This window comes from Sparus aurata, chromosome 4, assembly GCF_900880675.1.
Source record: "Sparus aurata chromosome 4, fSpaAur1.1, whole genome shotgun sequence".
NCBI classification, from domain to species: domain Eukaryota; kingdom Metazoa; phylum Chordata; class Actinopteri; order Spariformes; family Sparidae; genus Sparus; species Sparus aurata.
Genome location: NC_044190.1, coordinates 28,308,552 through 28,331,512, shown reverse-complemented (window position 1 = coordinate 28,331,512; position 22,961 = coordinate 28,308,552). Strand labels below are relative to the sequence as shown.

Genomic DNA, 22,961 nt, shown 5'->3' with positions numbered 1-22,961 from the left:
AAATCTTTGGATTTAGACCCTTTTAGATGAACAAACTGGTACACTGATTGACTGTATGAGTGGAAATCAAGACCCCGATCCAACCTTTGAAACTGCACTTGCTTTATTTTGGCATTCAGAGGGCTGCACTCTCTCATAAGGTCCATCTGGCCAACGCTATATGGCAGAAGTACAATCGCTAAGCCTGACTGACGTCCAGCTTCTCAGTAATTGGATGTTTGTGACTGTTCTGCTGCTTTTTACGATCACAGTTGTTTTTAATGATTGCGTCACTTAAAGATAGTTGATGCAAAGACACAACTAAGCCCATGCCTTTCATCTTAGCCTCCTTTGAGGGCACACTCAGCCTAGCACTCCATCTGTGTTAGAGTTGTGCTCAGAGAAAAACAAATGAAGAGTGACAGGGAATCAGCAGGAGCCTAAGCAGCAATCCTAGTGGAGACCCAGTGTGTGCAGCCTGTTTCCATCGCCAGCGCAACTGGGGAATGATATGTAAACTGCTCATTGGAGGGAGATGTGGCAGATGCAGACATCGTTTTTATTGATCCCTGAAGGAGAGATTCACTGTTTTGCCTGACCTTGAATATGGGTTCAACAAAAGTACAAAACACCCGAGGCTACAGGGATTTACACTCCCAGTTTCCCCCCAGATTGCGCCTGAAAATGTTCAGTGTCGGGGTCAATAACGGGAACCAAGAGCCTTTTATCTGCCATTGCTCGAAAGCAATCAGTGATCTTCCATCATGTACCTTAAGGTCAACATGTCATATGTGATGGATTTCACTGGGAACCTCTACAGAGAGTGGCCAGTAGCATGAGCAGGGTAAATGATCTTTCTTGTTCAGCAGCCTTACAGTGTGTCGACACAGGAGACATTTCAGCCAATGTCTTTAGTCGTCCATCTCACGCCGTTCTGACGGAACAGATACACTCCTGTATGAATCAATACAGGTTTAGTTAAGGTTGGTTTGTAGAAGGGACGGTGGAAATTGATGAAAGGACATGGTTAAAACTGATTGGTAAAATTGCTTACTGCATTTGCCCATCTGTTGTCCGAGGTGTTGTAAGGCTCGCTAAAATAGATTCAAGCAAAAAAAACAAAACAAGGCACGCAGTCTGATGATTGGAAAGGGACACAAAATCGCTAAAAAGTTGTCTACACAGCACGTGAGACACAACCCAGAGTGTATTTTCAACCTTCAAGTGTAATTTTCTGCTGTTTTAAATGCATGTTATGGCGTGTTGAGCTGTGGGAGCGCTGCTGAAATGCCCTACGATCAATACTGTACATGAATGCATCCTGAGAGAGGACTGAACAGCTGCTGTACGGACACGCTGGTCATACTTTGTGTCCTGTGTAGATACTGTCAACCTGTGTCACCAGACCGCTTTCTTGTCCAGCCGAAGGCGGTCTGGTAAAAAATGTAAAGACACGTTAGGTCAAGGAGACTCTAGAGATCCAGAGGGAGCCATCAGGTTTTCTGTAGATCGCTCCTCTGGTTAGGTTTCCTTCAGAGCAGAATTAAGTCTCCTTGGCTTGATTTTAATGTTTCCTAACCAGCTGCAGTGCTCCAAGATCTCCAGTCTTTGGTCAGTTTGAGCTTTGGCTATGCAAGGTAAAGCTCAGGATCAGAGCAGAGTTAATGCTTGAGCCAGGAATTGAGCCAGGAGCTTTCCCCGTATTGTCATCTAGCTGAGCCCAATCTTGAAAGCACTCTTTTTTTTTTTTTTTTTACATGGGCTGTGGACCTTCTCTCACCTCCCAGAGTGCACCTGGTTGGACTATATTTAGCGGAATTTAGAACCAAAAGGTCATGTTCAGTCAAGTGCTAAAGTATGTTAGATAATATTCAGTTAAATTAAATAAAAGTGGCTTTATTGGCGTGACTGGAAATGAATTAGAGACCATGATGTAGTCCTGTTGCAGAGGAGCACATTACAAGACAAACAATTAATCTGTCATGAAATATAAAAGCATGTGTGTCAGGTAACTGTCACTCACTGTCCCTCAACTAATGGCAGACAGCTACATAGTATGCTGCTAACTTACAAATCCTGAGGATAGGTAGTTTTATTTCGTCCAGTAGTTTGAGAACAACTTTTTATTTCATTAATTTTGAATTTTAAAAAATGTGCCTTTCGCATAATGTTTATATTTTTCACATTCGGTGTGAGAGCGTAGCTGTGTTTCAGGTTCACTGAGGGTGCAGAGACAGCACCGTCTTTGCTCTGCAGGGAGCAGAGTTTTTTCTATGCCTCCCCCTTTTCAACAGCAAGGCTGCACTCGCTCAGTCTGTACTTCGACAAGGCTTATTTCTTAGTTGTTGATCAGTCACCAAGCTTAAATAAGCTGCTATATAGTGCTGTCGATTTTGGAGCCACACAGCACTGCATTTAACTCTCACCAATAGGTGATGTAATTAAGTTTGAGCTGTTTTGTAATTTGATTGAGTCTGAGTGGTGATGTGTTTTGTTCCTGGGTTGTGTTAATAGAGCAGGTTTGTGTCCTCAGGATCAGGAGCTTCCTTTAACATCTCAGCTCTCTTGGCACTGCAGGGAAGGATAGGAGAAGAAAATAAGTGTCTGGACCACTCAGTGTTGGTGTTGAAAACTTCCAAACCTACCACTGGAAAAATTCTTATGTTGCTGCTGTGGTTCATACTTGTAAACTCGGGGCAAATCTATCCTGAGTGGTAGTCTGACGTCACACAACACTGGCAGCCCCCACGGGACAGGGGGTAGGATGTATTTTTAGACCATCGTATTTGTATTGGGCTCATGAATTGGATATTTAGGCTTCTGCAAGATTAGAAGTATAACAGATGAACTGCTGAGGGTTCAGTTGTGTGTACACCTGCCAAAGGAACAACAGCGTGTCACGGTCAACAAGATTTTTGTTAACTTTTTGGCATTGTGCGCCGGAAATAGTTTGAGGTTGAAGGTTAAAGCAAAAAACGTGATAAATAAGCAGTTATCATATAATAGTTCCCTATGATAGGATCTGATGTGGACATCAGATGTGGATTGTTACATAACATTAGATTAAATTAGATTCAACTTTTGTTGTTGCACAGCACAAGTACAGAGACATCGAAATGCAGTTAGCGTCTAACCAGAAGTGCAAAAAAAGCAGTAAAGTGTGTTCGGTATAATTATAACAACTGACAGATGTAAGAATTTGGAGATTGTCTCATCTAAGTTGGCAAAAATAAGTTTGCATTTCTAAACTGTATTTACTCGAGCCTTTGTTGTGAGTAAACAACAACAACACAAAACCTAGACCCTTAAATCTAGTCTTCGACGGATGCAGGTCCTGAAATGAGATACAGCATCAGTGTCGGCGCGGGGCAGATAGCAGTTTGGGTTTACACACACTGTTTAAATCAAGATGAACTGAATTTCTGCAAGTGGGCATTAAATTAAAACTCATTCTGCGTCGGGATTGAATTAAGTCAGAAAGTAGAGATACAACCCACAGGCAGGATGACTCAGTTAGGGAGCAGAGGGGGAAAAAAATAGGAAAGGACTCCGAGCGAGCCGAAAACTGACATGTACAAACACCCAGTGAGATGGGGGGGCGTAAAAGAAAGAATGAGAGAGTGTGTGACAGTGATTTTTGCCTCTTATTTGTTTTGTAGCCTCGCCATTAGTGATATTACACTGTTCACAGGAGGTGTGAGCATATGCTGGCAGCGGCTGCCTCTTCACTTCAAAGCCAATTATCGCAGTAAATAATTAACAGTGGGGGGATTCTCATGCCACCTCGGGCTCTGCTCCGACAGAAAAGGCCCGGGATCTCACACCACTCCGAGACTGCCTGTTTGCACCACCGGGGTACTCCGTCGTTTTTCCTGTGGCGCTCGTGTAGGCTGGATGTCTGCGCTCAGCTGTTTGACTCCCCCCCCCCTGCTCCTCAACAGCCTCTCTCAGGTGGAATATGAGTGGAGCAGTATTGCAAAATGTCAGGGATGTGAAATATGAATATTATTTTATCAATAGCTTTTTGTAGGCGATTCTTTTTTCACTACTTGTAATGACTTATAAACGCTCTTCAGCTCGCGCGTCCCCCCGGCTCTCATCACACAACCGCAGAGGCCGCTGTGAAACCTCCTCGCCGATTAATATTCCACATGATTCAAACTTGGAGACAACGTTGGGCTGATTTCGCTGACAGCCCCGCAGCCCTATCCATTAACAATGACGCTGCTCCACTCACCTTCCCCCCCACTCCTCTCCTCCTCTCTCCTGTCATGCCTGACTGTACATTTCTATACCTAGTCTGCTTTCACAGGCCAGCGATACAGCATTCCCCCCCCAAAACACTGCACCAGCCTCCAGCGCAAGAGCTTAATCAGGCAGGAAATAGATGTAACAGAACACAGAGACAACCAGAGCTCAGGCAGCCGAAAGCTCTCCTTGTGCTTCTGTGATTGTCTGACACGCGGCGATAACAAGGCTTTAAAACTCAGATTTCAACCAACACGAAAATGCGGCAAACCATGAGCCCCCTGCTTCACAAGACGTTTTTGTACATTTGACGCGGGTTTACGAGAGCCGGGTTCCTTCTCATAACGTCTGGCTAGCGAGACCACCACTTGTTGCAATCCTAACAATTGCGGTGGTGAAAAAGAAAATGAAATGGATGATTGTTCCCCCTGAAAGAAAAGGCTTGAAGCTCTTTGTTCAGATGCAGGTTGAAATGTTAAAGACGAATATGTGATTGAAACTGTGGGTTGAACCGCTTCTCATGGGATTCTTTGGATCAGTTTGCAGGCTTTGTTGTACCTTATATCTTCACCTTTTTGAAAAGTGGCACTATGTAGTTTTGGAGGAGAAATTCAAACTCAGAATTTTAATATATACAGTATTAATAAAGTAATGATACAAACAGAAGATATTTATTTTTTCCATAACTGAATAAACAAGCTGTTCTCAGAGGAAAATAAGGTCCCCAGAACACTGTTTAAAGCGAGAAAGGTGGCAGGGTCCGCCAGATATAAACAAAGTAAAACAGTATGATCTTGCCCTTTAAAGTCACTTTGTTTATTCAGTTTATTCAGTCTTGAAAACAAAGAGTTTCTTTATTTCGGTTTGTTTTGGCATAAATAAGCTCTTTGTCTTCTGGTTAAAATGTATGCTGATGCCTAAAGGAGGAAGTGACAATTTTTTCATGTCCTTGCAGCGATGGAGTACCACAATCTGAACACCTCCGTTGCTACCAGAGACTTCTGGGTCATTACAGGTAAGAATCACCGTTCGTATATTTCTCATTAAGTCTTCGTGGTCTTCGGGGTGAACTTGTCTTTATGTTTTTGTAACGCGCTGACGTTCATAATCTAAACGGTCTCCTTTCACAGGAGCGATTAGATGTGTTATGACTCCCGGGTTTGTGTGTTGTTTAATATTCCCTCTGTTGGCTTTATGAATGACTATATGCACCGAGCAACATGATTGCATTTCGGTGTTCAAGGGCACCCACGCCGCTGTACTTTATAATGGATGGGCCCTCTCGGATGAGGCCGTGTAGCACTTACTGCAATGAGAGGCCGAGTCGGTTCAAGGTCATTCCCTTGATAATGGGATTTACTCACACTGAACAAGATGTACGACCAGGATTATTGCTTTTCAACTGTTGATAGATTGGAACAGATCAAAGCGCCGTTATGTTGCGTTTCCGACCACTAGGGGACAGAGAGGCTCCAAATCAAGCTTCAAGGAAGCACGGCCAGATTTACCATCAGCTTATCGAGTTGTTATGGCAAATAACAACTTGTCAACTCGCATACTCGTCAGACACAGAGCAACATGAGCTTCCAATTAGGCCTTAACAGCCTGGGAATCCTGCATAAGTCTTACTGAAAAGGTGTTTCTGTCTCACACACACACGCACGCACACATATTTCGAATTACGCCTCTGCTTTCTTTATGCTATTCTCTTTCCTCGCCAACTAGTTATTTTCTGTCTTACCAACCATCTGGCCCTCCTCTCTCTTTCGTATACGTTTTGCAGTGATCCAGGACGTAGACAACGCCAGCCTGGAGGGACAGTACCAAAGCTTCGCCAGCCTAATGGAACAGCGGCTGGCAGAGCTGTTTGTGTTGGCAGGGCAGCAGGGCACTCGTTTCAGACGAGCCACCGCTGTAGGCAGCTTCACTGTCCAGGTAAGAGACTGTTGGCACAGGAGCCCCGAGGGAGCGCAGCCACGTCCGACTTCCTTGGAAGAACAAACAGTCGAGTCTGACAAGCTGGGTTAGAGAGCAGGGACACTGAATCAGTTTAAAATTTAACTTCCAAGGTTTTGTTTGTTACTCTAATGAAAGCGTTAGTCCAACAGTTTTTGTTGGCTCATATCTTCAAGGATGAATATTTCATGAGATCCCCACTTTAATACGCACTTCTGCACACGCTCGCATGATCACTTGTGGTCAGCCCTTGTTAATTAGGGAGTTTCTCAGCTCATCATCTGCTAATTGCTCATCAAAACAAGCCAGAGGTGGAATGTTTTACAAAGCAAGTACAGTACTGTGTGGTTTTTCCTCTCACTTGAATGGGCTGTATGAGTTTACTTCTTGTTTTCCTGTATAGAATTGAATAAACATATTACGTAGGACACAATTAGACCAATTCCACATCATAGCCACTGCCTTGCTCAAGAGTACTGACTGGAGAATGAACCTTGTGTGCATGTTTTGGTTGACGAAGCAAGAAAGCAATGAACAATGTAGGCTGATGGATTTCAACAAAAGGAAGATAAGAAGAAAATCAAAACATTCACTTAACAACCTTTGTGGCCATTCAAGTGCAGATTTGGGATTTTATGAGGTGCACTTGAATGCAACATGAAGTCCCTGTCTGTCCATGCAAGTCAAAAACTCTTGATACAGACAGCATGAGAGAGAAGCATGGAGTTAGAGAGAGGCGTTAATGACACCAAAACATAGCAGCTTTTTTCGGCACATTTACCTGCCAGCGGGGAGCCTGGCAAGATTTACTCGCCATGAGGAAATTATCCTCACGTTTGGCACTTGGCACCAGTTTCTGACTCACACCTACTAGTAGAAATGGTGTACTAGATAAACAAGACACATTACGTATCTGCAAGTTAGGAGCTGATAGTAAACCCTCTGTTGTAATGTTGATGCATGAACTCGGCAGCAATAGCAAACATCACTCTCTCACGCTCTGCAGCGGTTACCGTCACCAGTTTATTGACCAATCACATTAAACCCCCAGTTTGCATGAATTAAACTTGATCGGACTAAGCTTTACATTTTTACACACTGACCCACCACTCTGGAAAAACGTTGCATTAACTGCAGACGCTTTCTTTATATTCAATGTGTTCAGCTGCTGTTGTTTGATCCATCTGCCCCCTTCAGCTGTTGCCATTATGTTACACTAACATTGCGACGCTAGCTAGCAAACGTTAACTTTGCCAACTCGAGCTAGCTAACATTCGGGCAGTATGCTGGACACGCACTGTAGAACTCAGCCATTTTTTAAGGTTGTTTTTCTATTTTTTAATTGCTGACGAACAGAGATACCATGTGATACCAGTGGCATTTTACTATTGGCCCACAAGCCTTGTCAGAAGCTCAATCATTTTGGACCTGACAACATTTTTTAAATGATTACTTCACAATCATAGTCATGTTTTTAAGATAAAGAGACACTTTTATTCTGCACCTTTTTACAAGCTCTGTAGATGTATTATTTTTTAAAAAACTGTTATATGACTATATATATATATATAAATTCAACATTTTAAGCATTATTTTTTTTAATGAACCAGTCATTCACTAACACTTGATATTGAGTGTACTGTAGTTCAGGAAAAAAATGCTTCACCCCCTTTTTTCCTTTCCCAATCAGATGGTGAGCATCCGTCGGGTGTCCGGTTCGAAGAACCCAGCAGAGATGACCTACTACGTCCAGCACAATGGCATTCCTCTATCGGGCACGTCAGCTGCCAAGGTGCTGAACACAGTAGATTCGCAGACCATGGCACTCACCCTGGGCTACTTTGTCCAACTGCAAGCAGAACGTAAGCACAGCATCCTTCCAGCATCTGACGAGCAGGCAGATAGACAGAAACATGGCCAGACTAGACATGCAAAACCAAAACACATGACTCATGCTGAGTTTAGAAAGCAGAGCTGGTGCTGGGGTGAGGGGAGTAGACAAAAAGGTTGAGAAAGCTCTTTGCTCTCTAATCTCTCTGAAACGCTCCCGGCAGGACGTTGTTTGTTTAGGCTGCAGTACTGCTCAAGAGAAAGGGAGAAGCTGGGGAGAGTGGGTGAGACGGAGAGGGTCAGGAGTAAGAGAGCGAGAGCATGCTGCATTCTCTTATAGATTGCTGCCTACAATAGCTGAATCAGGTACACTGTATATCAGAGTCGAGCTGTATGCACTGTCACTTAGCGTGGGTGTGATGGATGCTTCTAGCAGGAAAAGTGGGCTGAGTTATACTTCTAATAAACCGATCAATTGACTTAATGTTATCATTTACTGTTTGGACGGGACTGGGTGTCATGTAACGAAGTGATGATGGTGAAAAAGTGTTTTTCATTTTTCAGCTGTGGTCAAGAACCCTCCGAATAACCTTTGGATAATTGCTGCAGTATTGGCCCCCATCGCTGTGGTAACACTCATTATCATCATCATCACAGCCGTTCTGTGCAGGAAGAATAAAAATGACTTTAAAGCCGACGCCATCGGCAATCTCAATCCCAGAGCTAAGGTATCCGTCTTTTTTTTTTCATTGTGTCTGTCTGTCTGTGTCATTAGCTGCAGCAGTTTTTGATGATCATACCAGCTCTATTTTGATAATCAAGTCATTGTTCCAGTCGTATCAAATGTGATAATTGCCGCTTTCTTGGTTTTATGCCATTTTAATGTGAATGTTAACATTTTTGATTGTGTTTGGACAAAAACAAGACATCACTTTGTGCTCTGGCAGATTATAATGTGCGTTTGCCACTAGTTTCAGTTATTTCCCAAACAAAAGTGATCAAGTGATTAATCGATTGAATTGATTATGAAAAGAAAGAAAAGAAAGAGTAGGTGTTTGTAACTTAAAGGTTAACACATCATTCATCGCGGGCCCCTTCTCCCGGCTCAATAGAGTGCGGCAGGAATGAGTCTTAGAACCCAGAGATAAGTTAGCATTTTTGCTATCTGGTTCCTTTATCTCAAAATTAGTGGGGCTTCTTTTTCTTTCTAACTGTGTAGTTTTCTTTTTTCTTTTTCTTTTTTAATCACTTGGTCTTTTGAATGTGTTTTTGGTTAAATGCCTGGAATAAGGTCTGTGGCTACGACAAGCTTAAGATGTTTTTATGTTTTACCACGATCAAAAACCATCAACCAGTCTTAAAACCAAGTTGCTAAGAAGTTGCTGATTGAAACTACAGAGGTTGGTGCCCTTTTCCTCTCTGCTCTCCCTGTGTGTCTGTAGCTCACACGGCCCTCAGTCAAACAGTTTATACATCCATGGAATACTGAGAGCAGAGGAGAGAAAAGGGGACAATTTCTATGTTGTTTATAAAGTCCTGAACCCATGCTCTTATTGGCTGTGGGCTCCACAGCTCAAAGGTCGACTTCCAGAAACACCCAGAACACAGCAAAATACTCAGAAAATACAGGCAGAGGGCAGAGTGTCTGCAGATAGGCACCACCACACACTTCAAGTATAGTATAATTTTAAAAGCTTCAACTTGCAGAGTGTTTCGTAACTTGTTAGTGAGTTTTGAAGTTGTACTGTGTATGCAGACTGTGTAACACAATTTCCTGTTTTCTTGTGTTGTACCATATCATCTGCATGATGCCGTCAGTATGACCTGTGTCAATGCATTTGAAAAAATCCTTGTCAGTATTGAAACTTGAACTGCTCACACAAAATACCCCGTATAAAGCATCTTCTCTTGTTTTTCAGATGGCGTATCGGAGAGACGTGGGCTATTATCACCAGGTATCTGCCTTTCTGTATTTCCTCTCATCACCGGTGTGTGTTTTCATCCTCGGGGCTCAACTGTGCCAACAGTGGGATTTGAATGGGGTTCTGGGAAGACATCACCTATGATACATTTTCAGTAAATCCCACTGCGCTGATGAAAACGAAGGCCACAACAGCACTTTGGAGAAACAAACCTTAAACAATGAGATTTCCCCGGATGAAAAGGCTGGTATTGCGTATTCTCCCCGTAGCGGTTTCCAGATGGCATATTTGAAAGATGAAGCTTTATGGAGAATGATTTTTATGGAGATCGTTTTTTTTTCCCCGAGCAGAATGAGTGTGTGCGTGTGCCGACACTTGTTTGTTTTGTGTCGAGAAGATTGAAAACTGTTTCCATTATTGTCGCATCAGGGATGTCACAACGTCCTGATCAAAGTCACCTTTCCACCTCCACGTCTGTTTTTTTGTCTTTTCTGCTCAGTGGAGGCTCTCGTCGCTGTCGTGCGTCAGCGTAGATACATGAAAATTCATTGTGTAACGTTCACCACATCCCAAGGCTTTATTTACGGAATTTTATAAGTGAGAAAGTAATGAAATCTTCTATATTAAGCAGTAAAAGTCACTTCAGTGCTACTTTCAGTGCAGTTATTATAGCACAACATCTGAAGGTTCTGCAAAGGCTTAAAAACATCAAACCTTAATTCCGTTGGATATAAAATATTATTTGGTCGCTTTTCACAAACCTTCATATTGTAGGCTGGAAACATAGCCGGCTCTTTCTATTAAGTAACCAAGGAAAGATTATTAAAGTGCTCCAAGAGGGAACGACTCCTAAAAATTTAAATGAGGCTCATGCACCACCTCCTCTGTGTTACTTTCACTATCTGCAGCGCTTTCATCACAAACTCTTGTTAGAGTTTCCCACAGTAGCACTTTCAGTTAGGGAGAAAACTGGGTCCAGGACATCTGTACGTGTGTGTGCTGTAAGAAAAGAGAGAGAATGCATGTTCTTCAGTCAGGGGAGTGTCACGTATTGATTTTGCACCATAGCTTGGGCTGCATTTAGGCAGCGATGTGTGTCTGACAATTTATGACACCGCAATGAGACTAGTCCTAAATATTTCAGTGTGTGTGTGTGTGTGTGTGTGTGTGTGTCCTCCTCTTTTGACCTTCTCTATAAACATGTGCTGGTAAAACACCACAAATCGTATGCCTCCTCTAATATGTTCCAATGGGTAACTTCACTACTACATTTCTGAGAGAGTCTCATCTTGTCACCGCCCACTGTGAGTCATTTATTTGACAAGAATTTGGAAGAAGGAGATGAAAAAGGGGCCTCGATTAAATCTACGCTTATCTATTTCAAGGCGCAGCAGTGCAGTAATCCCAGTTCTGCTCCTTAAATCCTCTGGACATCTCTTAAAAAGACACTTTTTGGGCTATTTTGAGATGTCTACGCGATGCTTGTGGTTGACTATAATGTATATCTCCTGTTTCTCTGCTGTCAGTGATTATTCTTAACAACTACAGGTATTTAAAATCTATCTTACTCAAGCTATCTTTCTGTCTTCCTCCACCTTCTCTCGCCCTGTCCATCAGCCAGTCCAGGGTTTTGACTATGCCAAGCAGCACCTGGGCCAACAGGGAGGGGATGAGGAGACCCTGCCTGCCAGTCAGGATACTTTAGTGATGTCTCTACAAATTCGGGACACGCCGCATTCACTGGAAAAAGCCCTGCAACAGGACGGAACTGCCAACAAGAGAAGCCTCACAAGTGACAAACACAAAAGGTATCATTATATCTACACATGATGTCAGCCTTGGAATAAAGTTTTATTATAACAGGATGTCGATGAAGAGAGGATGCGGTTTATTTTATTTTGAAGATACGATTAACACTGTGCATCATCACAGGTTGTGATTATTATAATATCACGTTATATTTAAAGACGACTCTCAGGTAAACAGCACCGCCAAAAGTAAAACTACTGTTTTACAGTCGAAATGAATATCAAATATTTTTTGTGTGATAAAAATATATATAGGCTACTAAAGCCTAATAATACTGCATATAATGTGTATAATTAGGATCGGAGAGCTGTGTCAGCTTCCATGGCACACTGTAGACTGTACCTCCTATGAATATTGGTGCAAGATGGTTTTTTTTTCTCTTTATAACTGGCCCACACTGCATCAGCAATCATCTACCCACGATTTAAAAAGAGCACTTGACCCTTTCATAAAACAGCAACAAAAAAACATTGTATAACATTTATATGTCTATGAAAACATTGTAGGAGAGAAATAGGCGATGGACAGGATTGCAGTTCATATTTGCTCATCGCTGCCTCGTTTTACAGTTTGGTCAGAGCTTTTTTCAGCCTTCGTTTTCACGGTACAGAAACAATATGGTGGCCACTTCCTGTTGGCAGTCTTTCTCTATGGCAGCTATACACCATATGACGGCATTTGAGGCGAGAGAAAGAGGCAGTTCCTGAGAGAATCTTTGGTCTGACTTGGCTCTACTTTTTTTCTGACTCAGCTAACACGTTAGAGATAAAGCGATATCACGTCAGAGATAAACATGTTGCGTAATCAATCAGATAATAATCAGCTGAATCATCTTGGCTCATCCGGAGATATTTTAAGTGTTACTCCCTTCCAATGAGATTGGAGACAACTATCCTCCCAAAGGGTTTTACATTTGCCAACAGTATGTGTTTCTGACTCAAGAATTGCACCACTGCTCTGTCGGAAAGCTCCTAAGTCACACACAGAGAGAGGCAGGATGATAAAACATAAAGCTCCCTCCGGACGAGTTGTTTGTCCTCGTTCCACCCCGATGCTGAGTGATAGCCGGTCATTAACAGAGTTCTTCTGTATGGGCAGGTGAAATTGACCGTTTTCCTCAACTGACATTCAGTAATGCGGTTTCGGAAATTAATTGCCATATTAAATCATGCTAAATTATTTAATCGAGGGACGCAAAAGGGTGTAATTTCTCAAAGCCTTGCAGGATAATGAGATCAAATGAAATGCATTTGACAGGATGGGGAATCTATAGACTGGAGGTCGTGCTGTAATGATTTTTGGCGACTCCTGAGGCGGCAAAAGGTTTTTAATTTCTTATTTATCAAACTATTTGTCTTAAAGGCATGTTTTAAGGTGTAATCATTCATCAACGTTTATCCAATTTTCAACCACCTATGATATGCTATTATCCCAGGATAAACATCCTTGTTCTTTAAAGGAAGCCTATTACGCTTTTTAGTTTTTTTCCTTTCCTTCAGTGTTTTATAGGTGTTAAGTTGTTCGTCACTGACATAACGTGACGAATACGACGGAAACGGTTGTAACAGAAGAGAAAACAACAACAGACCTATTGTGAAAGAAGCATCTGTAAAACGGTGGATGCATTCTTTTGAGTGTCACAAACCACCGCAAAATGACTCGTTTCACTATCATAATTTAGCCATCTGGTCCAGTAACAGTTGGAAAGTATAGAAGAGCTGCGCCACCACCGGATGTTGATAATGCATGACCTCTTTCCACGGCGGAATTTAGCGCGTTCACCCATTTTACATTTCAGTCAAAGCCAACCAGTCAGCTGACAGTATGAGAAAATGTATGTGTTTTTCTAGCTGTTAGAGCATTTAAACTTATTCTGGTAGTAACCCAAAATAAGATTATACATCAAGTAGTTCCGACCAAGCAATCTGATTGGTCAAGACATTTAGACCGTGCTCAAATCAGCTTGACAGCACGCCTGACTCATTACTCAAAATATTACTCCGCCAAGTCTGTGGCAATAGTGTATCCATCTCCATGGCAACATAGTAACTGTCAGAGCTGGAGCAAAAAAAATAAAAAGTACGGCTTGAAATTCAAACTTTCTGCCGTAAAATATGCAGAGGAAAAGTCAGAAGAAGCAGCCGCTAGACGTTTCTCTGTCGACCCCAACAGAGTGAGAGATTGGCGATAAAATAAAACGGAGCTGTCCGAGGAGGACAGCAACAGGGCCAGGCTGCCTGCTGGAGGGAGGAAGAAGGCTAGCGAGGAGCCTGAGATAAACATGCGGGAATTAGTTATCAGCAAACGGGCACGCCACGAGAGGGTGTCCCGCAAAATGATCAGGGCGATGGAGAAACAAATGTACGCCACCGTGAGTGACAGCAGAGATGAGGAGTTTGCTACGAGTGCTGGTCGGCTGAATCGTTTCCTCCGCCGCAACAACTTCACTTGCAGAAGACAACTATTGCCCAGAAGGATGCCGGAGAATTCACAGAGAAGCTGGCGAAGTTTGTGACATTTTCAACCCGGATTTTTGAGAGGAAGGAATTACGCCTGTCCCAAATTGCCGCCTGGTCCCAAATAAACGCCTGGTCTGTTAAGGGATTGAAACAAATAAACGCCCCGGCTATTATTTATTTTCCCTTCAGTGTGAGAGACACTATTGTGACCGCGGTGAAAACGTTTTATAAAAAATATAAAAGAAAAAAAAATCTACATCTTTGTTATAACTTGGGCGAAAAAAATAAGCATTTTCTGTTTATCTGTGCAGTATTGATTTAGTTCGGAAAATTCCGAGACCGCGATAAAACATTAACGTCAGCTCAGAGTTCACTCATCTGGGACTAGAAAATCCTTTCTGTTGCTAAGGTCGTTACTAAAGGTTGGATTATTCGCTGGAGTGGTAAACTATGTTCCATTACACATATGAGTCTACTGACGTGACTGATTTTGTTTCAGTTATTAGTCAGACCCCATGTGTGTCCATGGAAGCGCGACACACACTCGCAAAAACCTTTAAATTTGAGAGCAAATTGTCCATCAACATGGATATATTTTGATTATATATTTTATTTTTTGTTGGTATTAGTTGTATAATCGCAATATTACCCGAGAGGGTGTGCTTTAAGGTCATTTGAGCACTTCAGTGCTGCTTGAGGACCTCGGTGCTTCACCGTCGTGCTCAAATGACGTTAAAGCACACCCTCATGGGTAATATTGCTTAATTATGAACCTGGAAATGAGCATAATGAGTCTCCTTTAATGTCTCTCACCTACGTCATAACAAACGCACAGACGGTAACATCAGACAGGAAAACCAAGACATTAGATTATCTGTCACATAGAATGTATCAAACTAAATTAGCTCGAGCCTGGCTTTCTTTTATCATTTCATCATCAGATGAAAATCTGGAAACCTTCCATTGATAAAGCCTGAAGCCCAACAGATGTGTGTCAAATCAACGAGTGAGCAGTGTTGAGCGTTTTTGGGCATGGAGTATTTATAGCCTCAGTTTTACTAAGAAACTGACTGTTTCTGAGGTGGATGGATTGGATAATTTTGCCATTGCTAGAACTGTCACCATGTTTTTCCAGTTTAATATTATGGCTCAATATTAGTCAAACAGCACATTTAGCTTAGATGTGAAGTATTTTGTTTAAGCTCCTTGTCACTATGCAACAACATATACTGTAGCTAGTGGAAAAGCAGCTGTCTTGCAGGTGCAATGTGATTTTAGCTCTCTACTTGGTGCCAAGACCATTGACAGACGAGTGAATGTGTGATCATTCGATCAAGTGTTGGTTCACGGTTGACGGCTGACGTTTGAGCGAAGAAGGTGAAACCTGTCATTCACCTGTTGTGCAGTGTGTTTGAAATGAGGTTTGTCCCAAAATGTCAGTTGAGTCCTGTCAGACAAAGGCAAACTTGTGGGATGGTGATTCTGTGTGGGTTGTATTTTCAGAAGTTATTCTTTAATTTAAAGGAGTCATCACCTGGTTTTTTACATATCCAGTCCCCACTTGGATCGCTTTGGATCAATTCTCAAAACTTATTAGAAAATTAAAAAAAAAAAAAAATCAAACATAGAGCTTGTTCTGACACTTTTTCATATCGCGACTTTCTCTCATTGTATTAATATGTAATGAGGCACGCGTTGATTGGCCGCAGGAAGGACAGAGCCGGAATGGGGGGCAAGCCTGCATGCACACAGACTCCAAAACATAAACAGCCCCCTGTCATGGCGCACACACTAAATGATGAACCTTACGGAATTCAGGCATTTATGTACGAGCCGGAGTCAGAAACCGAACGGGAGAGTGAGACGGTGGAAGAGACACGTTTACAGCAGGACGTCTCTGAATGGTAAATTCTTTTTTTTTCTGTCTTACTTTTCACACTCGGTTTTACATGTAAGACCTGAGTTTTAATGCTGGCGGTGACGATGTATGGCATGAAAATGACAGAGAAATAAGCAGATTCGGCGTGCTCACTCAGAAAGTCTGCCTGAGGACGGCTGTGAGCCGATGCATATGCAAGTAGCCTCCTGTGGTAACGTCACCACAGGAGCAGAGTCAAAATCTCGTGCTTTAGGAACGCACACTACTGTGCGCTATTCCTGTTCGGAAAAAGAGCCAAAGTGAAAAAAATAAGCCACTTTCAAACTCCAGCTTTTCAGGCAAGTTTCAACAGAGGTCCAACACCAATATGCATGATTTAACGAGAGAAATTGCGATTTCCGGGTGATGACTCCTTTAAAAAACATTTAGATCGAGTAACTTCTGAATTTATGGCTACAAGGCTAGAATGTTAATAATGTTAATATACAAACAAAGAAAAGACATTCTGTACAATTACTAATTTGCTTCTTCCTCTGAAGTAATCCCTTCATTTTCTACCAAGGTCACAAAACTGTAAGCCACCGAGCACATCCACAGGACTTAACATATGACCCCTCGTGAACAGCAAGTGAGAGCGTCTTCTATACGCCTCAATTAATTAGTACACATTACACGTCTTTGTTGAGCCTGTGACTGTTGCACGGCGGCTCTCTGCAGCACTGCCTCGACGACAGCAGGGCGAGCAGCCACTGTTCCTCCGTCTCTAGTTCGCCGTTATCATTTTTACCAGACAATTAGGGGATAGACCGCGGCGCTTTGATGTCACTGTCAGCCTCGTGGTCCTCCGTGCCGCCGCTTGATCAGCTCTAATTCCAACTACAGTACGGTGTTTGAAGCGAGTGGAACAAGAATTGGATAAAGCAATTGTTTGTCCAATTAACGGAAGAGCCGGTCTTGCTTTACTCTGGACAGCTTGCACGACACATACTTAAGAATACTTTCACGATGCACATGTAGTGGAGACTAATGGACATAAAAATACAGAAGTTTATTAAAGAAAGCATGCAGATAAATGTACAAGTCGCTACACCAACATTAAAATATGAAACTTAACCAGCTGCAGTTTTTAGATTTGTCTGTCATTTGCTACCATTTCTCTGACTATTCTGAAAACAGGCACTGAGCAGTGATGCTTTCAATAATGAATGAAAAAATACAATACTAATATGATATGTTTTCTTGGACTCGAGCTTGAGGGATGGGGAGAGGGGGGAAGGTGAGGTTGTTAAAGACGGGGATGACATAACCTGGCTGCGAGCCCAGCTTCCGGAGAGCTCACCGCCTTTTCCTGTTGCTATGGTTACTTGCAGCAAGTTGCCGAGTGAGGACGGTTCCGTCATCAGCAACGAATCAGAGAAGCCCAATTCCGGCAGGGGCTTGACGGTGCTGAAAGTCACAGCGCAGCAGAAACTGACAAAGGAGGAGACGCGGAAGAGGGACGGTGAGAGCCACATTCTGATGCAAATGCAAATAATTTATTCTGCGGCTCCTTCGCAGACAAGGTCAGTCGTGTGACAAATGCCAAAAAATCTATTTCTCAGTCTCTCCTGCGTGAAACACTTTACCAGTCTCTTGTATCTGATGCACACAGGTTACCTAAATGCACTGCCACTGCAGTTTTTTTTTTCTACATTCAGAAAGGTAGCTACTCAGCAGTAAGCCGAGATGGACCCGATGAATATGCATGAGACAGACGCTCTGCTGACATGATACAGTATGTCAGACTAGTTGATGGTGTGAGAGAGTGACGGAAACACACACACACGCACATTCAGGAATGCAAAGAAAAGCAGAAGGACCCCATGAAGTCTGCAGGGCTGCTTGAGTGAGAAGACGTTGAAGTATTTGCCGTTCTATTCTCGTCCGCTGAGGCTAAATGTTCCACATGTGGTGGGCGTGAGATCAATTAATCAAATTCAGATACTCCGCTTGCAAATTGGATCGAGCTCGCTAGATTATGATTTTCTTAATGGGCGGATTTGAATAATTCATCCGCTGAGTTAAGGGAAACTAGAATTCAATCCAGTTTGTCTGATGTTGGATAGCGAATGAAAGTGCAAAGTCAGTTTCTTTCATCTATCACAAAGATGCACTGGCACAACCTTTTGAAGCCAACGCTATCTTTGTGATCTATTGTCTCCGTCCAACACTTAATTTGCTGCCACCGTCGACTGATGTTTGACATAATCCCACAGTGTCAGCCATAGAGAGGCAAGGTGATGAGGGAGAGAGAGAGAGAGACGGAGGGAGTGTGACAGTTTGCTCTCCTTTGACTGACAATGTAATGATTAGAGGTATTTGTAGTCTCTTTGTGAGTGAACTCCCTCTTTGTTCTTCAGATCCATATGACACCTCCTCTGGCTCCCTGCAGCTCATCTCCATAAAGCCTGTGGTGGCTCAGCCCAACTACTCGCACCCTGCATCCTCTGACCGCAGCCAGGACTCCGCCATCGTCAACGGAGAGGTGATGCACATGCACACATCCATTCATGGTGATACTTAGACTTACATACATAAATGCATACATAAACAAATGAAGCGCGGATGAAGAATTTTATCACAGGGACTAAAGACTCATCTTCTCAGTGCTCTGCTGGGAAAAGAGATCACATAATTCTGTGCACCAATCACAGTTTAGCAACATCTGAATCAACATGTGGACAGGTGTGCTCCAATAATGCAGAAACTGTTAATACATCTGAATATTTAATGTTTCGTGGGAGTACTTACACACCAAAAGATGTTTTAAAGGCGTTAATGATAACAGCCTCTAAAAGTGGCTTTCCATCTACTGCCCTGCCATTACGTTCATGTTATAACGCTGCTGCTGTTCCAATCGTCTGCCAGTTTGTGCACTAGTGAACGTTGCTAAAGCTAACTAATGTTGCTAATGTTAGCTTATGTTGCTAACGCCAGCCAGCAAACATTACTTAATGTTGCTAACAGTATCTAACTTTACTACCAACACAAACCTTTTAGAAGCTGGAACCAACTGTCAGAATTTTTTACGCAGACATAAAACATCATCATTTTGGACCCAACAATCACTGTAAAATCATTAATTCACAATCGTAATGCCGTTTTTAAGGAAAAAAGACAGCACAGCAGCTCTCTACAAGCTCTGTGGATGTATTATTTTTTAATAGATGATTTGTCTACATAAAGATGTTATCAATATGGCCTTTAAAAGATGCTCCAATGACTTTTTTTTGTGGAAGTTAATTTACAGTCATGTGAAATTAGTTCCATGATTTGTTCAATTGATTTCATGTGATGAAGCTTTGACCTCCACTGGCCACATTAGAATATGATCAGGTGTTAAAAAGTGACAGTTTTAAAGGAGCAATTTGTGAGATATGTATGTTAGTGGAGGAAAAAAACATGCTAACCAGCTAGCCCCAGACTGTAAATGAACAAAATAAACTCACAAAGTGGCAAGAAATGAAACTCTCTTACTTCCATTTTTCTAACTGAGACTAGCATGTTTGCCCTGTTAACTCAGTGTAAAACACTGCATTTCAAACGCTTATAAGAAATACATTTCACCAAAACAGTCTTGGTTTGTCTGCTGTTTGGTCTAAATATTTCCACATTGGTCTGCTCTATTAATCTCATGGCTCAGTTAGCTGTGCCACAGCTAACTGAGCCATGAGCTAATTTGTTAATGCTAGCTAGCTACAGCCAAGGATAGCTATGCTGGATGGGGAGGATATGCTGCCCCCTATGTTTTTGGAGCTGCCTTCGACTTCTGCAAATAAAACCTTCAAAAATTGACAGTGGGCATCTTGTTGCAGCATTGTCATTATAAACATATTCCTGCCTTATCTCTATTTTTGAATAGTTCATCCAAGTATTATTCCCCAGAAAATTATATAATCTTTGACGCTAATAACTAGATCAGAGCACCGGAGACAGTTGGTTCAGTAACATGATGTATCACACCTTTTCATTCTGTGTTGTTATTTTTTTATTTCATCTGTGTTTCTGAAGCAATATAACCAACATGAAAGATAGTAAACATGTTCTGTGTCTTTCCGTCTGTGATTATTGCATAATAGTTTCATTTTCAGAGCTTCTTATTGCCATGAACCCGCTGATATTTTATCCACAAGACAAAACAGCCTCACCACACACAGCAAGAAGAACCTTGTTCCCGTTTCCGTTTTCATCCCCCCCACATCTCTTGTGCTCTTTCCTCTCTGCAGGTGAACTTGGCTCTGAAGCAGAAGTCTGACATCGAGCACTACAGGAACAAGCTGAGGCTGAAGGCTAAGAGGAAGGGCTATTATGACTTCCCCTCCACCGACGGCAGCAGCAGCGGCCGGGCCGTGGCGCAGAGGCAGCGGCACGGCCATGAGAGGGCAGCCGGTGAGCATGGCAGACCTCTGGAGCCTGATGATGAGCGAGGTTCCACTTATGTCAAGTCTCACAGGAGGTGAGGGGAGAGCGGGAAAGCAAGTGGAACCTGGGTTTGGCCGAGTGTAAACAGAAAAGAAAATTCTTGCTGCCTTCAGGTTGTGAGGATGCAGTTTGAACGGTCGCGAAGCATTGCATATGGGTTGATCGGGCTCTAACCATGGTCAGTTATCCATCCCCGATGACCTCTGCCTTGCCTAATTAGCTTATGGACAAGTAAAAACTGTCTCCTCTATGGCTGTCAATGTTGTTATTATCCTGTCTCAGTAGGCAGTGAGAGAGCCACCAGGCCTGTCTGATTAGTTTGATCCAAGTCCTGAGCTTCTGTAATGAAGATAAGAGGATTGGCAGGGTGTCGGACGATCCACTACGCTGGTTCTGTCCTGCTTCTGCTTTAAAAGATACATATAAAGATGGACAGAATCTTTGGTTATTACATAGGGAAACAGTCTTTCCCGAAAGAGATCAACATTACATCACCCCAAGTGCCTTCAGAGCGGAAAGCAACATTTGAATTTTGGCTCGTGCGTTGACTTAGCAAAGGGATGAATGGACCTGCTATATTTATATCCCACCGCTGTGAGCCAGATAAGGATTTCAGCAGCTGTTTACTGTCGAAACTAGTGTGCGGATGATCACTTACGGCAACAACATTCTGATATGCATCTTCATCCTTTGTCATTGAGTGTACACTGATGTTTTGTTCTGTCATGGTTGTTTTATCAGGGTTGCATTTTGATGTGCAGCGCCTAAGCCTCATACCTGATTCAGCTCTTTTACTTGATGTCCTTACGAGATATCCTAACGCACTGCATCTATTCGGTCTGTAACGCAACTTTACGTACCTGTTTAAACGGGTGCATTCCACCACTGTGTTCTCCACCATCGTCACACTGCAGGCAACCATAGCTGAAAGTAAGAAAGCTGAATTGAACAGTATCCAATTAATGACACCTCCCAGGTCTGACTTGTGCTGAATCCGCTCTGTACTCTAATTGGCAGGCACTCCCAGGTAGGGCAGACGGCCTATCGCAGCAGACAGAGTCTGAGCAGTCCCAGTCCTGGAGGAACAGAGATGGACCTGCTCGTTATGAGGGAGAGACCCAGACGAGGCATCCGCAACAGCGGCTATGATGTAAGTCACATGTCATCACCCACTGACCCCTGCCTCGCAGCAAGATGCAGTCAAACCATTTTAACAAACTGTGAGAGAAACACTGTCTTGGTACTTTTTATATTGGACGTAGATGATTTGGAATGTACACATATCCTGATATTGGTCATTTCATATCCAGAAAACAATACATAATCTTATATAGTGCATTTTCTGTAAATAAAATAAATGAGTTCATCATATGACATGACCGCACACAAAGACCTTTTTCTTACATTTTGAATTGTGTGCTCGTCAAATAAAAGATTCTTACTCACACATGATTATTTTTCTCCCTTTACTTAGAACCTTTGTGCGTATGTTCCATTACCCACTCTTTTATGTACATGCTCCTCATTTTTTTCTCCGTTGCCTGTCAGAGTTATTCCAGACTTATTATTTCCTCCATGTTTGTTTGAAACAAAAAGCAATGTACAAATGATGAACAGTATTGCAGGGTAGAAAGTGACTTGATGCAGCAATATATAAATAAAAGAGGGATTTATGAGGCAACATTATGTTTTTCTATCATCACACGAAATATTATCACATCGCACTGCCCAAAGCCATCAAGAATCCCATATACATGTTCAACTTATTACATATATTGAAGGATTAGTTCCTCCAAGGAATTGAATTCTCTCATTATCTGTTCACCCTGACGCGATGGAAAAATCTTAAATTTGATAGTTCGCCAATTTGGGATCTGCACATAAACAGTGCTGCAGCTTTCTCCTAAATAACTAAAGTAGATTGGTTTTAAAATGTGAAAACACAACATAAAATGTTGTAATCCAGTGTAATCCTAGTCTCTGGAAGTCCCAAGATCCCAAACTGATTTGAAAAGACAATATTTACACCCTTGTGGCACAGTGAATGCTTTCAGCATAGCAGCCACAGAGAAGATTTTGGCCTTTCACTAGGATGTAAATTACTCTCTTTGGATTCATTTGAATTTGAATGGGGTTGATAACGATGATGGAATTTTCCTTTTTATGGCTGAACTAATCCTTGATGTGCCAGTGATGAACTAATCAAATACTAATATTTGTGTATATGCTTGTTGCCAAATTCTGAAGCCACTGTTTTTAACTTAGAAAAATAGATAAAAAAAAATTAAAAGTATCATTGTCAATCAGTTTATCGCATCTAAACCTGTGCCAAGACGTAGCTTCTGAGCTGGAAATCAGACATATTGTACTCAGGTGTGGTTTCAAGCGTATCGCAACAGGCTGAAAGGAGAGAAGTGG

General features: G+C 42.3%; 1 protein-coding gene across 2 annotated transcripts in view; it reads left to right on the top strand.

Moving 5' to 3' along the window:
* kiaa1549lb (KIAA1549-like b) overlaps positions 1 to 22,961 on the top strand; it is a 74,422-nt gene that overhangs the window by 42,087 nt on the left and 9,374 nt on the right. The window contains exons 8-18 of one of the 2 annotated variants that reach the window (XM_030414930.1): positions 5,183 to 5,242; positions 6,011 to 6,162; positions 7,874 to 8,045; positions 8,578 to 8,741; positions 9,586 to 9,687; positions 9,933 to 9,968; positions 11,553 to 11,743; positions 17,453 to 17,583; positions 18,482 to 18,606; positions 20,348 to 20,577; positions 21,561 to 21,693. In XM_030414930.1, the coding sequence (XP_030270790.1) occupies positions 5,183 to 5,242; positions 6,011 to 6,162; positions 7,874 to 8,045; positions 8,578 to 8,741; positions 9,586 to 9,687; positions 9,933 to 9,968; positions 11,553 to 11,743; positions 17,453 to 17,583; positions 18,482 to 18,606; positions 20,348 to 20,577; positions 21,561 to 21,693 (1,496 nt within the window). The remainder of the gene's footprint in view (positions 1 to 5,182; positions 5,243 to 6,010; positions 6,163 to 7,873; positions 8,046 to 8,577; positions 8,742 to 9,585; positions 9,688 to 9,932; positions 9,969 to 11,552; positions 11,744 to 17,452; positions 17,584 to 18,481; positions 18,607 to 20,347; positions 20,578 to 21,560; positions 21,694 to 22,961) is intronic. The other variant, XM_030414931.1, reaches the window with a different exon arrangement.